This window comes from Esox lucius, chromosome 6 (assembly GCF_011004845.1).
Source record: "Esox lucius isolate fEsoLuc1 chromosome 6, fEsoLuc1.pri, whole genome shotgun sequence".
Taxonomy (NCBI): domain Eukaryota; kingdom Metazoa; phylum Chordata; class Actinopteri; order Esociformes; family Esocidae; genus Esox; species Esox lucius.
In genome coordinates, this window is record NC_047574.1 from 28,683,709 (window position 1) to 28,701,005 (window position 17,297).

At 40.2% G+C, this 17,297-nt stretch overlaps 2 protein-coding genes across 2 annotated transcripts; one reads left to right on the forward strand and one right to left on the reverse strand.

Moving 5' to 3' along the window:
* The first annotated feature begins 473 nt into the window (after positions 1-473).
* tm9sf3 (transmembrane 9 superfamily member 3) lies at positions 474-13,257 on the forward strand. Its single transcript, XM_010898088.5, has 15 exons — positions 474-713; positions 1,936-2,131; positions 3,267-3,389; positions 6,081-6,241; positions 6,332-6,409; positions 6,584-6,715; positions 6,803-6,969; positions 7,072-7,166; positions 7,383-7,513; positions 7,641-7,780; positions 11,055-11,123; positions 11,274-11,420; positions 12,166-12,249; positions 12,783-12,859; positions 12,997-13,257. The coding sequence occupies exons 1-15, from the start codon at positions 621-623 to the stop codon at positions 13,062-13,064; spliced, it is 1,761 nt and encodes a 586-aa protein (XP_010896390.1). The 5' UTR covers positions 474-620; the 3' UTR covers positions 13,065-13,257.
* A 1,837-nt stretch (positions 13,258-15,094) lies between these two features.
* Positions 15,095-17,220, reverse strand: prdx3 (peroxiredoxin 3). The gene is given in 7 exon segments (NM_001311059.1): positions 15,095-15,303; positions 15,387-15,552; positions 15,660-15,763; positions 15,908-16,043; positions 16,321-16,462; positions 16,605-16,719; positions 17,160-17,220. Coding segments are annotated over 7 exon segments (753 nt in total). The 5' UTR covers positions 17,196-17,220; the 3' UTR covers positions 15,095-15,249.
* Positions 17,221-17,297: the final 77 nt, after the last annotated feature.

The following is a 17,297-nucleotide window of genomic DNA, read 5'->3' on the forward strand; positions in this document are numbered from 1 at the left end:
GTGTGTACTAACTTGTAAAACACCATAAAATTCACAGTTGTTCCTCCTTTCTGACACTGAACTAAAATGTGATGTCACATGATACTGACAACATAACTAACAATCAGATGTTTTGATGATTATAATACATCTGAAATCACGAGTCGTCTCTAAAAACTGTATTTTATTAGTGTGGTCACCTTTTTCATCAGGTTTCTATACCGGCCGTCCGATTCTTTTTAAGTGAAAAGAACGGGTGTGATTGGTCAAAAGACCAATTAGTGGATTTTTTTTTATGCCTTTGGAAATGCAGACTAGTACCCCACAAAGGTGAGGCAGTTCTGGTTTTCGAAGTCGGATGACGTGGCTGAAAGTGTAGGATAGTGTAGAAGCCGGAGTACAGCCGGAGTTACATTGTTCAACGAGTTCTTCATCGTCTTCGACTTTGATTGGGTAGTAGAAGCCATGTGACATTTTTGCATCAATCACAAGCGAATACGATGCGTGCCTGGAAGGAAATCTACGCCATATGCGTACTATGAGAGCATCCTAAAAAACTGCCACTGTCATACAACCAGGAAGAAGGTGGGATAGCCCTAACTAAGCTAACATCCCAAATCTGTAAACTTTCCCAGAAAATTATGGGGTCTTCCAGGTGGAAAATTGCAGTGGTGGTCTTTCTCTCGCTTGCCGAGTTATTATTGCCGATAGAGGCAGATGAACACGAACACACGGTAAGATCAACTAAGGCCGATTGAAAAGGGGAAAGCCTTGTGTGAAAATAATGGACGTTCTGGTTTGCGTTAACTGCACCATTCAAATGCTTAACCTAGGTATTTTTATTGCAACAAGATGAAGAATAAATATAGTTATCATTATGGTATATTTAGTATTAACAACTTTAAATGTTGATACAAAATAAATACGAAGTTAACACAGGGGACCTCGTAGCTAAGTTGGCTAATCTTAGATGGCTAACGTTAGTTAGCTAGCCTGTGAAGAAACTAAAAGCTAGTTAGCAAGGGTGCATTACGTTTATATTTAAATCTGATTGAGGACAATAATTGCATAACCAAAGCATCTATTCTATTTCGTTATTTGGTTGCTTAGTTAAATTGCAAACTGTTAACTAAATTGTTACAAATTGCAAACTACAGTATTAGCCGGGATCAAAATGTCTAGCTAACAGCAGTTAGCTTAGCTAGCTATATCCAACCACAGTAATGTACTGTACTTTAGCTACCTAGCTTGCTATCATCGATAGTTATGTCATTGCGAAGACTGTATCCGGTTATGCAGGCCTGTCTGTCTAGGTAAAATGACATTCACTTGTAAAAGGAAAAGCTCATCTCCGTCCGATTTTAATTGTGCACTTGTAAATGCTGTAATTTCTCTTGTTTTGATTTCTGACTTGCAGTGTAAGGGTTTGATCATCATGCTTCAACTTGATCTAGTACTGTTAGCGCTAGGCCCTAGCTAATAGTATAAGCTTGGCATCCGCACTCGGTGCAGAATTGATAGTGTTTTCTGGCTAGCTAACTGCAAACCAGCGCAAGCCGACATAACCTTACCAAATGACATATTGTCAGTTTGGATGTGATCAGGTTAGGTATTACATGAATAAAGGTTAGGTATTTCAATTGTGTATATAGTGTTTCGCCAAAAATTGTCGTTTTGGCGATTGCTTGAATTTGCTTGAACTGTCATTCGGGTTGAAAAGACAGTGCAGCTGCAGTGTGCGTTTCGAAGCTGTTTACTTATGCCTGTGTCATGTTTTCACACAGTGACTTTTCATCACTCCATCAGTGTTACCATTGACAGCAGCCCTCTGATAGAGGCTTTTTTGGAATGAATACCATGAATAGAATACAAAATTCAGCAATCTGAGTACTAGCAAGACAAGTAGAACTAGTAGGACATGTTTGCAACGTGTAATGTCTTTCTTCCCTTCTGCAGTACACAGATAAAGAAGAGGTGGTTTTATGGATGAATACAGTGGGTCCTTACCACAACAGACAAGAAACATACAAGTACTTCTCTCTGCCATTCTGTGTGGGCACCAAAAAGACCATTAGCCACTACCATGAGACACTAGGAGAGGCTCTACAGGGAGTCGAGCTGGAGTTCAGCGGCCTTGACATCAAGTTCAAAGGTATCCAAACAGCGACACCCACTGGCAACTGTACTTAGGCTGATTATGTGGAATTTTGTGTGACAGGAATCACAAACAGTTGTATTAATCACTGTTTGATCAGCATTTGTTTGATCTGGAGTAGCACATCTTCTAAAATCCTTCAGTCTATCTACTATATCTCTGTCTGGTTGTATACCATTGAGCCGCCACGCTAGTTATGCCACAGTCCATTGCTGTACCAGTTTTAGCAGCACGTGTACCGAATTGGATGGTATCTGCAAACGGTAGACAACATTTTTTTTGTTTGTTTGAATTGCTGAGCAGTGCCTCATTTAAGTATCAAACCTGAGTCTGTTGATGTCAACCACCCCCTCCAAAACATTCCACGTTGCCTTGCTTATCACAAACCCTGTGTAATCATAGGGATTATTTACATTCATACTATGCTATATATATTATAAGGGATATCAAAGAAGACTAGATTATTTTGTTGTGTGAACTTGTGAATATCGTTGGCTCGAGACACTACCTTCCAAGCTAGTGTGCCACATTTTTGATTGAGCCCCCTGCAGGTACGCAAGTGTGAAGACAGTTGTAGGAACTGTATCAAGTTTCTGTACAGTGTGCATGCATGTAGCTCAGTTTTCCCTTGATTGACACCCACAGTTCTGCCTTGCATGTCCTTAACATGCCGGTGTAAGGTATGGAAATTATTATGCAAACCAAGATAAGTCCACCTAGTATTTTACTCTCTCTCATAATGCAAATAACCCCATATTAGCCATTTGGCAGCATGCTGCTGCAGAAGGGAAGTGATATGTAGCTTGTATGCTCAAATGTTGACACCTATGTTAGCTTATTACTTTTGATAGGGTGGTTGTCCATGCAATTGGATTTAATACTTTCTTGGTCACTCTGCGCAGCAAGATATGCCACGGTCTACTGATTATGGTCATCACCCATGCATGATACATGTTGCTAAACCTGGTACTGCAATGGGTTTTGGCTTAACCAGCACAGTCACTGAATGCTTTATAGCTAGACTGATTTATAGTAAGTATACTGTCAATCTCTGTCTTGAAGGTTGCTAGATGCGTCTTGTTGTGTCATAGTAAATCTAAAATCTCTTTTTTGTGTTGTTTTGTCCTAACAGATGAAGTCATGCAAACCACATATTGTGAAATCGAGCTGGACAAAGCCAAACGTGATGCCTTTGTATATGCCATTAGGAATCATTATTGGTACCAAATGTACATTGATGATCTACCGATCTGGGGTGAGTGATTCTGATACAAAGCCTGTTGCGACCTGTCCAGTATTTTAATTATTCTTTTCAATGTCACTCCCCAGGTAGTTGTAAAAATGACATCTAGTGTTCATTCTGAATTGTCTGCTTTTCTTGGCTGATCCGTGGCATGGTATAGAATGATCTTTGACCATGACATAAGGAGAAGATCGTTCATTACTTTAGAGGTCTGGCACTTCAGCTTGTTTGGGTGGAATGGCACCTGTGGGTTTGAACGCACCCATTGGCGTTTTTGTTTATTTCTATCTTCGTTCATCTATTAATTAGTCTGAACCTCTGCAGTGAGACTGGGACAGAGGTAGGGAAGAGTCATGGCTGGGAAATATTGCTTCTGGCTTTTTGAATTGTTTTGTGTACAATGTTTTTTAAACGTAATACATTATGTTTAAAAATATTACGTTTATATCTGGCGCACACCAGGTTAAACTCTGGTCCTTTAATGTGTAACAAATCCATGGGAAAAAATATTTAATATGGGCTGGGATGGGTGTGGTTTTCTTTAATTACTGTGGGGAGAACAAGTATTTGATACACTGCTGATTTTGCAGGTTTTCCTACTTACAAAGCATGTAGGGGTCTTTAATTTTTATCATATGTACACTTAAACTGTGAGAGACGGAATCATAAAAATCCAGAAAATCACATTGTATGATTTTTTTAATAATTAATTTGCATTTTATTGCATGACATAAGTATTTGATCACCTACCAACCAGTAAGAATTCTGGCTCTCACAGACCTGTTATTTTTTCTTTAAGAAGCCCTCCTGTTTTCCACTCATTACCTGTATTAACTGCACCTGTTTGAACTCGTTACCTGTATAAAAGACCTGTCCACACACTCAATCAAACAGACTCCAACCTCTCCACAATGGCCAAGACCAGAGAGCTGTGTAAGGACATCAGGGATAAAATTGTAGACCTGCACAAGGTTGGGATGGGCTACAGGACAATAGGCAAGCAGCTTGGTGAGAAGGCAACAACTGTTGGCGCAATTATTCGAAAATGGGAGAAGTTCAAGATGACGGTCAATCTCCCTTGGTCTGGGGCTCCATGCGAGATCTCACCTCGTGGGGCATCAGTGATCATGAGGAAGGTGAGGGAACAGCCCAGAACTACACGGCAGGACCTGGTCAATGACCTGAAGAGAGCTGGACCACAGTCTCAAAATTAAATTAAAAAATCATGTGAGAAGGTCATGTGGTCTGATGAGACAAAAATAGAGCTTTTTGGTCTAAACTCCACTCGCCGTGTTTGGAGGAAGAAGAAGGATGAGAAGAACACGCATGGAGGTGGAAACATCATTCTTTAGGGATGCTTTACTGCAAAGGGGACAGGACGACTGCACCGTATTGAGGGGAGGATGGATCGCAAGATGTATTGCGAGATCTTGGCCAACAACCTCCTTCCCTCAGTAAGAGCATCGAAGATGGGTCGTGGCTGGGTCTTCCAGCATGACAACGACCCGAAACACACAGCCAGGGCAACCAAGGAGTGGCTCCAACATAGAGGACCATCTCAAGGTCCTGGAGTGGCCTAGCCAGTCTCCACACCTGAACCCAATAGAAAATCTTTGGAGGGAGCTGAAAGTCTGCATTGCCCAGCGACAGCCGTGAAACCTGAAGGATCTGGAGAAGGTCTGTATGGAGGAGTGTGCCAAAATCCCTGCTGTAGTGTGTGCAAACCTGGTCAAGAACTACAGGAAACGTATGATCTCTGTAATTGCAAACAAAGCTTTCTGTACCAAATATTAAGTTCTAACTTTCTGATGTCATGCAAAAAAATGCAAATTAATTACTTAAAATCCATACAATGTGATTTTCTGGATATTTTTTTTAGATTCCGTCACTGAGTTGAAGCGTACACTAGTCAAGCCAAGTTTGAATATAAACCAAATTTGACCCCTTTGGCTTTTTCTTTCAAACTCATGGCCTATGTATACATGTTACTGATTTATATTTTCCCTGGCCAAGGGGCATAGAACCATAGCATGCTAGACTGTGTGCAGCTGCTGTGTTGTTGATAGACTAGCCTGTAGTTGATAAGACTGATTAATTACCTGATTTGCATGCAACATCTGCTTCCAGATGTCACGGTCTAGTCTGGTAGGTTGAAGTTTTTGCTTTTCTGTCAGCAATTCTGTCATCATGCTTACTAAATAGGCTACCCGTAGAGCCTGGTCTGAGCTTTGGGCCTCGTCCAGCTAACCCAGAATCTTGTTGGATAAGACGCAAAGCTGGCCCAGATTTACCAGTAGCCCTCTGACTGGCAAATTGTTCTCAACAGAAGAAAGTTGCTACTCTTTTTTTTTTTTAATGCTTTGCGTCCCTATGTTTACATAGTCAAAAAGTAATGTGGCACTGGCATGATGGCAAATGCTACCTCACCAGTTTGTGGAGGCTTGATTTGAAAGGAAATTATGGTGAAAACGACATTGGCTTAATCAGCCACAGATTTATATGTGAATGCGCTAGTATGTGTATGCAAATGGGGGAGGTGAGGCAGATGGCCTTGCCCATGTTTGTATACCAATAAAGAATGCTTCCATTGAGTTTGAATAAATATAGACTTAGGCCCTGTAACTGGTTGCTGCAATCCACACCAAATTGCCAAGGTGCCAGCATATTTCTGGTAGTGGTCCATTCATCACACTTACCTTCTAGGTATTGTTGGTGAGGCTGATGAGAATGGAGAGGACCATTATCTGTGGACTTACAAGAAATTGGAGATCGGCTTCAATGGCAACCGAATCGTCGATGTCAACCTGACAAGCGAAGGCAAAGTGAAACTTGTGCCTAACACAAGGATTGCAATGTCGTACTCTGTAAGTTTTGTATTGTTATAGTCACCTATATCAACTGCACGTGGCTCATTTCCAAAAGAAGGTTGAATTAAATTGTGTATTTTGCCACAGGTGAAGTGGAAGAAGTCTGATGTGAAGTTTGAAGATCGCTTTGACAAGTATCTTGATCCGTCTTTTTTCCAACACAGAGTAAGTTCCTGCTTGTTCTAAAAGTAATTTTGCATTGAGTTACCCAATGTATACACAGCAAACAACCTGTTTAAACATTTGTCATGGATATCACAATGTGTTCTAGTTGTCAGTGAACGACCGGATATGTTCTGTGCCTGCATACAAGTAACTCGCTAATGAAATGTCTCCTAGATTCACTGGTTTTCCATATTCAACTCCTTCATGATGGTTATCTTCTTGGTGGGCCTGGTGTCCATGATTCTGATGAGAACGCTCCGGAAAGACTACGCCAGATACAGCAAAGAGGAAGAAATGGATGACATGGTAACCTTTCTGTTTCACTGGTTCATGCTTTGGTGCTTCCTGTGATATGATAGCTGCCTGATCTTCTAACGCCCACCCCCGCCGTAGGACCGGGACCTCGGAGACGAGTACGGCTGGAAGCAGGTCCACGGAGACGTGTTCCGACCCTCCAGCCATCCTATGATCTTCTCCTCCCTGATTGGCTCTGGGTGCCAGATCTTCTCTGTCTCTTTCATTGTCATCATTGTGGCCATGATCGAGGACCTGTACACAGAGTGAGTGACAAGCACCACCCTGGGCAAATATACCTAATGGAATATGTTTTCCTCTCCACACGGATTCTAGTTTGTTATTCCTGCTTCTGTTTGTCTCCGCAGGAGGGGATCCATGCTGAGCACGGCCATCTTTGTGTACGCCGCAACCTCTCCCGTCAACGGATATTTTGGCGGAAGCTTGTACGCGAAACAAGGAGGTACACGAGGATTCGTCTTAATACACACACACACACTTTCTACCATGAAGACCTGTTATTATTGCACACAAGTACCCTGGGGGTTATACACATTGTTTATGTGACAACTGAGTATGTGGTTGAAACCTATTCAAATGGACTTTGTCAAATTAAGCTTTGTTGATTGTTACTCAGCCATGATCTGCTCCTCATGGTGATTGATATTTGATTCAACAGGCAGGCGGTGGATTAAACAGATGTTTATTGGGGCTTTTCTGATCCCCGCTATGGTCTGCGGCACGGCCTTCTTCATCAACTTTATCGCCATGTACTACCATGCCTCGCGAGCCATTCCATTTGGGACCATGGTGAGTTTAGAGGCAGTACTCCCACCCACTCCACAGTGCAACACATGACCTAATACCACATTGGGTATGATGTTGTCTGCTCCCTCGCAATATTTGTCACAGGTTTTACTAATGTGTTGAATTTCAGGTGGCGGTTTGCTGTATTTGTTTATTTGTCATCCTGCCACTCAACCTCGTGGGCACCATTCTGGGCAGAAACCTCTCCGGCCAGCCCAACTTTCCCTGTCGAGTCAATGCGGTGCCCCGGCCAATCCCAGAGAAGAAATGGTAACTAAGCCTATGATCTTATGTGTAAACGATAAGTTGTTTAGTAAGTAAAAAATCCCTCCCACAGGCGGTCCACTGAGGAATGTCTTGACGTCAATGCCTATTAGAAACTCAAAGTTCAACTCCCTCAAATCCATTGGGAGTGGTGTGACGAGACAGGGACATAGATTTGATATGACACTATTGGGAAAGGGAGAAAAAAGGGAAACAACATATGTTTGTTTTAACTGGGTGGAACCTTCGGTAAAGAAGCCGAATGAATGTCTAACAGCATTTTACAGAGAAGTCCATTCCAACTAACAACCACTTATCTGGATCAACTATTCTATCAACAAGGTCACCAATTCTTGTAGGAAACTAAAAACAAGGTGCAGTAACCCTGGCAACTGGTGACACACACTGCAAGTCAATATCACATCTTCACTTGTAGATATTATATGGTCTCAAAGTTCATTAAACATTAAACAAAGGCAGAAATGCGATATTGGCAGTTACATACGTCAAGAGATGTACATTTTAAGCCAAACACTAAAACCCATGTGTATTACACAAAAAAAAATGAAGGCATTGTGTTAATCCCTTATGGATATATATTCCCATTATAATATGTACAGACAGGCTTATGTACTACTAATGTCCTTCTCTGTGTAGTTCTCAACTGGCTGTTTTTGCTGGCAGTCTGATCAAGTACTGCTTTGACATTCTCATTCACCTGGCAAATAGTTGCTCTTCTGTTTTTCCCTTAACCATCGCAGTGTTTTTATTTTACTTAATTTATGCAGAGAAATCAAGAGACCAATGTCTCTTCCAGCTGAGCCTTGTGTTACAACAATAAGAACACAAAAAATTTGAAATGAAACATTAAGAAAAACTGTCAAAATGGACAATAGACTATAAAATGTCTTATAGGTGCTAAAACATGTAACTTAAGATCACTCAGTGGCATTCCAAGAGTCTGGGGCAAAATATTAAAAAGCAGTTTTACTCAGTTTTGATTAAGCCTGCGGTAACTCCAACACTACCTGGTCATGAGAGCGTGTTTGGTGACATGAAAATTCCAACTAAATATTGAGGTTATTTCATTCCTGCTTTATATCAAATCTTCAACCAATGTCTGGCCCTTCTAAATATCAGTGATTCCCAGCCAACTGAAGCATATTACAAACAGGTGTGTGCGTGCGTGGGTGTGCGTGCGTGGGTGTGCGTGCGTGGGTGTGCGCGCGTGGGTGTGCGCGCGTGGGTGTGCGCGCGTGGGTGTGCGCGCGTGGGTGTGCGCGCGTGGGTGTGCGCGCGTGGGTGTGCGCGCGTGGGTGTGCGCGCGTGGGTGTGCGCGCGTGCGTGCGTGGGTGTGTGCGCGTGCGTGCGTGGGTGTGTGCGCGTGCGTGCGTGGGTGTGTGCGCGTGCGTGCGTGGGTGTGTGCCTGCGTGTGTGAGTGAGTGTTTACAACAGTCATATAACGCAAGGTTGAATGATAGACTGCATCCAGAGACTCAACTCCAGAGGCATGCTTATACATTATATCTCCACAACCTAGCAGCGACATAAGTCGCTCACAATCTTTTCTATGCTGACATGGCAGACATGATTTGTTCCTATAAAAGAAACTTATTTTAAACTTTAGCGTGTTTTAAAACACTGATTTTCATCTAACCAAATCCCAAGGAATGTGCGAGAAGCAATATGTTTGAAATAAAATAACTGTTTAATGTTGCCATTTTAGGGTTATTTAAAGTAAGGTTGTGTGACATATTTAGTTTTATTTGCGTGTAGTACCAACCTACGGCCCGTTATGATTTTTGTAAAAGACTGCAGGGTTGCAACTGCCGTAGCGTATAGTACTGTGTCTATAAGAAATGTTGATGTAATTCCATCAGCTACATTAGTCTGTGTTCTGTCACTTATGTATTTTTAAAACCAGAGGCAAGTGTACTTTGCCATATCCCAATGAATACAGCTTTTTCAACAAATAAAATACTGATCTTCTGTATCAAACGCCGTTGACAGGTCAGTAAATGGAGAAATGGAGCTTAATTTCTAATCTAACTATTTGACAATGCGGTGAATCAAGGACCTTTTTTTCAATAACTGAATCAAAGACCTTTTTCAATGAGCACACAGCAAAAACCATTGGCTCTTAAAGGCAGAGTTATGCATAATGAATAGATATTCATTTGTTCCTCTATCATATTTATGTCATTTGGGGTAGATATAAAGGTTTTTCAAAAAGATCGCCTGATTCCAAAACTATCTGTTGTGGCAGTGTGGTGGAAGCATTGTTCTTCGGGGTTTTTTCTTTTTTTACAGAATTTGGAAGGACATTCATTACAGGTAGATAGCATACTTGTATAGTAGTTTGCTTTTCTTATACGTTTTATATGTAGGTTGCTCCCGTAATGCACAGTCATCAATGTCATTTAATGCGCACTTTTGACTAATTTCCAACCCTGTTTATTGATGTCTGTCCCATATGTTCTTATTGAAACACCAGTCATTTGAGCAGTCTTTGTGACTGATGCTCCTTCCAATAATTAATCGGCTTTCAGAGTAACTTACAAGATTTTTTTTCTTTTTGTGAAGAGGCAACTCATGGATGCTAGCCTTCTAGGCAGAGTTGCAAAGAAAAAGCCATATCTCAGACTGGCCTATAAAAAGAAAAGATTAAGATGGGCGAAATAACAGGCACTAGGCAGTGGAAGATTAGTGTTCTGTGAAGGAGGTCGTACACAACATTTTACGAGGTCTTGAGTTTCTCGCATGGAATAGCCTTCATTTCTCAGAACAAGAATAGACTGATGAGATTCAGAAGTAAGTTCTTTGTTTCTGGCCATTTCAAGCCTGTAATCAAACCCACAATTCCTAATGCTTCAGGTACTCAAGGAAATGTCTTAGTGACCCCAAACCTTTGAATCATAGTGAATGTTTTTATTTCATTTTTCAAATGAAATACCATCAATATACACACTATCCAATAATGACAAAGTGAAAACACATTTTAGGATTTGGCCAAGCTCTGTCCTTACAAAATGTTCCCATGTTGTAAACATTTACATTTTCTATTTTAGCAGATACTTTAATCCAGCAATCCTTTTAGGTTTGGGGATTCAAACCACCAACCTTTCAGTACGGGCACTAGACTAACCACTTGGCTATATTATAACTTTGAAACGTAGTCCTGGATTAGAAACAGTGCTTTGGCCCAAGAAGATTTGAGATGTACACATCTGTAATTGTCAGCTGATTGTAAACTATCAGTTTGTGATGTATTTAATTTCAGGTTCATGGAGCCCGCTGTCATTGTCTGTCTGGGAGGAATCCTTCCTTTCGGTTCCATTTTCATTGAAATGTAAGTCATGGCTCACCACTGCCTTACTACACTTCAGATAAGTAAAGCAACATTTAGCAGCTTGATAATGCACACCGTAATTACCAGCGCATGGATGGAAGTGGAAATGCATAGTCCGCTGGCCCTGAATCACCTATTCTAACTTTGCAGGTACTTTATCTTCACTTCGTTTTGGGCGTACAAGATATATTATGTGTACGGGTTCATGATGTTGGTCCTCGTGATCCTCTGCATCGTCACTGTGTGTGTCACCATTGTCTGCACTTACTTCTTGCTCAACGCTGAAGACTACAGATGGTGAGGGGAAAGACAAAAGTCTGCCGTGTATTTACTTGTCTCTATTTAAAATACTTTTATATTATGGTCAATATTTACATGAATTAAATGGAAGGGCCTTCTAAAAGACATTATACAGCCTGTGATATGATTAGGATTAGTTGGTTGGAAGTGCATGGCTAGCTTTAAGGCTATTTTACACCTGAATTCAGGAAATCCTAAACACCCCAGGTGTTTAAGCCTCAATCTCCACAACTTCCCACTGGTTACCTATATGCTGGCGCATTGACTTTAAAGTCCCTGTTCACACTCAACAGGATATCCACAACTCAGGAGCGATGTATAACTGCTGCTCAATTTTCCTGTATGAAATCAATCAAATGTATTTCATACATTTTTACATCAGCATTTGTCACAAAGTGCATTTCATTTTTTTACAGAATTTAATCAATTGGAGGAAGTCATTAATGTTGGGAACATGGCTTCCTTCTGGCTGTAGTCTTTAGAGACCAGAGAATGTATTAACCTGGTTATCCTGCAATTTGTGGCCGGTAGGAACCTGGCTGAGACAAGTGCAATGGCTCTATTGAACAGGGACAACAGTATACCTACACTGGTGTGATCAAGAATTCTGTAAAACACAAAAGCGAAACAATTAGGATTTGTTACAAAACATGACTGCATCTTTAGGTCATACGGTATGCTCAATCAACCAATGTAGTCCTGTTGCATTTTCCCTTAAGTTATTTTGGTTTTCTCATTTCAGGCAATGGACAAGCTTTCTCTCTGCTGCATCCACTGCGGTTTATGTTTACATGTATTCCTTCTACTACTATTTCTTCAAAACAAAGTGAGTTCTGATATCCTTTTTCTTCTGCGAATAACAGGGGCTTCATTTACACAGGCAGCCTAATTCTGTTGAATTGCCTTATTGGTTTAAATACCATTTCCTTGTGAAACAAGTTCATCTGTTCACTGTCAAACACAGTAACCTGTATGTATTCTTTCATATATTAGGGATGGGCACAAGAACTTGATTGAAAGGCTGCATTTAGTTTACTAAAAAGTGTTCTGAAAAATCTTCAGATGGAGATGTTTTACAGGTTAGATTTATATGCACAGACAGAATTTTAACCTTGTGAGAACCTTTTGAGATTTATTGTTTGGAGCATCTCACATGGGGTGCAAAATGACACCTTGACCATTCCAAAGGAAGCAACAACCTTTGTGTCTCCGGTATCATGTCTGGTCAACATGTAAGCCCTCATTGTGTTCATCAGACTACCTAGGCATTGTAACATGTGCTTTGGCTATGTTTGGAGGTTTCAGCAGTACATTAATTTGTATTACTGCTCACGGTTGTTTTGGCCCACTCTGTTACAGAATGTATGGACTGTTCCAGACATCCTTTTACTTTGGCTATATGGCTGTCTTCAGTACTTCTTTGGGAATCATGTGTGGTGAGTCAGATTTGATCCAAGTATTGACATTCTTAGAGACATTATAATTCTGTGAACACAATGTGTCTTTTAAAATCTAGCTTAGTGTAACGCACATAGTTAATGACACAACCTTCTAACATATCTTTCTTTTGTAGGAGCTGTCGGCTATGTGGGAACAAGTGCCTTTGTGAGGAAGATCTACACAAATGTGAAAATTGACTAGGATGGAAGCAGACCGTGAAGGATTCATGGATCAGCCGAAGCTTTTCCCAAACAAAAGCGGGCACACTTTTTTTTATTTTATTTTTTTTTTGCAAGAAGAGATTGGTCTCTTACTTTGTACAAATGTAGTTTCCCATTTTTCTGAATGAATTTCCATGTCGCAAAAGAAAGTGTATGAGAGCAAAACTGCACAAGAGGAAAACATTTAGCATCAGTTCTGTTTTTATCAGTTGCTTTCAACCAATGTTCTGGAGCAGATGTTATTCAAAAAATAGATTCTCCTTTCCAATCCAGTCTCACCCGCCACCAGAGAACATAGATCTTTATTGATGGTATAGTCTAGCTCTCTTCAGTGAAGAGGCCTTATTGAAAGCCTTTGTTCTATTGTATTAGAATATTGGACAGTTGAGTTTGCGTCCATAATCTGACATGATTCTATTTTGTATTACAGAGTCCTTCAGAATGCCATTATATTATTGTATTCTGGCTTCCTTCATTTTTACCAGCTACTCTAGACACTTAACATAGTACTTTCAGGTCCAGTAAAATTACTGGATGTTACATTAATGTATCAGAGTTGGAACCATTCCCATATTTTGACAATTCTCTAATTTCCAAATACAGTAGTTATAATCCAGCCACGCAAATGACATATTTTAGATCTGCTGTAGTTTGCTGTACAAAAACATTCAGGAAATAGTAATTGACTGTTGGTTTTGGTGTACAGTTTAAATTACGGATTACAGAAATTATGTTCTAAGTGGATGTTTGATGTGATCCAATTTTCCAGTTAGTCTTATGTTTTCTTAATGTTTGGGTTGGAATGAAGACTACTGTAAAGATAATATATGGATAGGGGTAAAAGTGTATATAACCTTGATAATGTAACTTTAGATGTAGATCCCAAATGTATTTTGGTTGTACAGATTTACTACAGGGTGTTTTTTTAAAACGAATCATTCAGTTATTAACAAAAGTTTTGTTTTGTCTCTTTGTTTTGGTGCTTGGGTCAAGGCAGATGGCACTGTTACATCTTGCCTGAGATTGCATGAAGTTTCCATCGAACCATCGGTTCATCAAATTTAATTTTGTTTGGCCGTTTGTTGTCTTAGTTTTTGTTTAGTTTTTTTAAACTTTCTCTGGTTGTGGACATCTCATGTAGCAATCCAAAAACAAAAAAATCTGAAGTGTGTCATTTGACTGTCCTGGCTGCTTGCATAAGAGAGATGACATTGACAGAAAACAGACTCTTGTTCATTTGGTTTTGTGTATTATTTAAAGCTTTAAAGGGCTCCATTAATTGGTCAGCCACGTCCCTCATGCTATGTTTGGTTTTCATAACCAGAAACATTGTGAATGTCAGATGAAATTAGGCCAGTGTGCCGAGTTCTTGCAAACATACTGTACAAAGTGGAATTTATGTACACTAAACTAGATGTTTTCATAGCAACAGTGCAGCAGTGTTTAAAAAAAAAAAAAAAAGCTTTTTCCATTTTGTGTATATACAGTATCTTTTAGTGTATGAAGTGGCAATGCCTTTTCTAATTATCAATTCTACCCCCCACTGAAATTGATTACTGGCACCTCATGTTGTGTACCATATGTCTGTTAAGACATTTTAAACTTGCAAATTAACTTGCTGTAAAAAATAAAATAAACATTCTTTATGTACAGGGGTTATATAGGCATGGTTTGTAAATGAAAGCTAAATTGTCTGGCTTATACATTTGGTAACTGATTTTTGTTTTTCAACTATCCAAGTCACAGTAGCAACATTGTGTATGAACAACATTTGGGAAAAATACAATATTTATGTATCATCACACTTAAAGGAATAAAATGTTTTTCCCCCCCTTTGCTTATTTTGATACTGCCGATTGAAACTTGATATGTATTTACATGCTCTGCCGTTTTAGAACCATCATATTATTTTAAACAAAACGTCTCAGTACTAGCAGTAATGTGAGCAAAGGGAATGGTTAAGGTTCTCAAAAAGTGCATGTAAGAATTTGATGCTGGCCAACAGGATGTGATGTTTCAACTCTGACAACTTCAAATCTTTATTTCTGTCTCATTTGAATACAAATAAATGCACCAAAACTAATGGAAAGTATCTGGCATTTCTATACAGTTTGCCCTTTCAGTTCGGGATAAGCAATATATTTTATAAATGAAAAGTGTGTCCTTTAGTCATGGACTTTGTTAAAGTACTCCTTCGAACCTTCGGGAGTTGGCTTGATCTGTAAAACAAAGTTGCATGGGTAAGTAAACGGATTATCAAATATGGTTAACTTTGACAAGGAAGTGAAAGGTAAGGGCTTACTGTAGGAGAATCAGGGGTCCAGCTAGCAGGACACACTTCACCGTGAGTCTCCACAAACTGGAAGGCCCTCACCAGACGCAGCGTCTCATCGACGGAGCGGCCCACTGGCAGGTCGTTCACACTCATGTGCTTCACTACACCATTTGGATCGATGATAAACAGTCCCCTAATGGACAAACACACCATTCCACTCAGTGGTAGGAATCTATTGTGGTGTGTCCACAATGCACTAATATAGGGAATAGGCTGTCATTTGGAAAGAGCTCACGGTACCTCAGTGCAATGCCAGGCCCCTCCAGAAGTACACCATAGTCCCTGGAAACCTGTTTGTTGAGGTCTGCCAGCAGGGGGATATGAATGTGCCCCAAACCCCCAGCCTGAGAACATGATACCATGACAACAAATGAGAATGCAAGCTGCTGGATGCGGTATCTCCTGTATATGCAAACTTTTTTCTGTGGGATGCTGGGTGTCAATGGAATACTAGTAGGTAGGTGGGTAGGCACGTATAGCCAATGTACCTTGCGTGGGGTATTTATCCATGCCAGGTGGGTAAAGTGAGAATCCACTGACACACCCACCACTTCACAATTAATGTCATGGAACTCGTTGGCCTTGTCACTGAACGAGATGATTTCTGTTGGGCAAACGAACGTGCTGTAAAAAGAAAATATTGTTGTAAAGGCCACTACACCACTCATGTATTCAGCGATCAAGTGGACTAAGCCAGTGCCTCCGGTACCACTGCAGCAAGGGTTTGAATCATGCCACTGCTCTTTAATCAAAAACCCATCTCTTCTCCACCATCTCTTCGGGATAAAACAAAAATATTGGAAAACATGCCTTAAAAAAATATACGTTTTAATTTAATTCTAAAAAACAATGTAAGGACTGTACACAACAAAATATTTTCTAAGGGAAAAGCAGTACTCACAAATCCAGTGGGTAGAAGAAAAGGACCAGATATTTGCCCTTGAAGTCATCAAGGCTCATCTCTTTAAACTCTCCATTGTGGACAGCAGTAGCTTTAAAATGTGGTGCATGTTGAGTTACTACTGGAGTCCACCTAGCAGTACCTTTTGGAAGAAAGCAGTTTTATGAAAAATGTGGATTCTAAATTCAAGTTAGTGATTTTCAACTATTTATTCACTCAAACTGAGTGTGTACAATATTCATGTGATCACATTTCCTGTCCTGAAGAGTATGGTCGATACATACTGGTTGAGAAACAGGTTCTCTGTAGTGCCGGACAAGCGAAAGTTCTTGAGGCCTTGCTCAATGTAGTTCCATGAGGCGAGGCTGTTACTTTCAGTCCTCCAGAAGCAACCTTTGCCTTGATGGAAAGGGGCGATTTATCGTGAAGCAGATGAATTGAAAAACGACAGCAGCTGTTATTTTTGGCGCTAATGCGAATTAAACAATAAATGACTGTACATTGAGCTTTTAATTGTATTTTCATTTAGTTACTGCTTCCTATTAACGCAGAGGGATTTATCCTCAAAACAGATAAACACAGTTCGCTTTGGATGGTGGAGGTTTTAACAATAAACCAACGGATTGTTCGAAAATAGCAAACTCCACCCAATCAATACACCGGGTCAAGTAAGAGAAACCCATGCAATTACGGTAATGTACGTTACCTTCAAAATTCTTTCGCATTGCCAATGTCATTTATGTAGCTTAACTTATGAACTAACATTGTTCAGTTTGTATTGCAATGCATCCGACTATTGTTGTCTTTGTAACATAAAAGGTATTTCTAAATTAACTTACAGAGGTCTTGAGTAGTCTCCCAATGGTGGCTGCCATTTCGTATTCTGACAGCGCTGATCGCAGAGTGGCTGTGTTCTAGGGAGTCATGTTCTGCGTATGTTGTATACGTAATGATGAAACATTTGGGTAAATATCTTC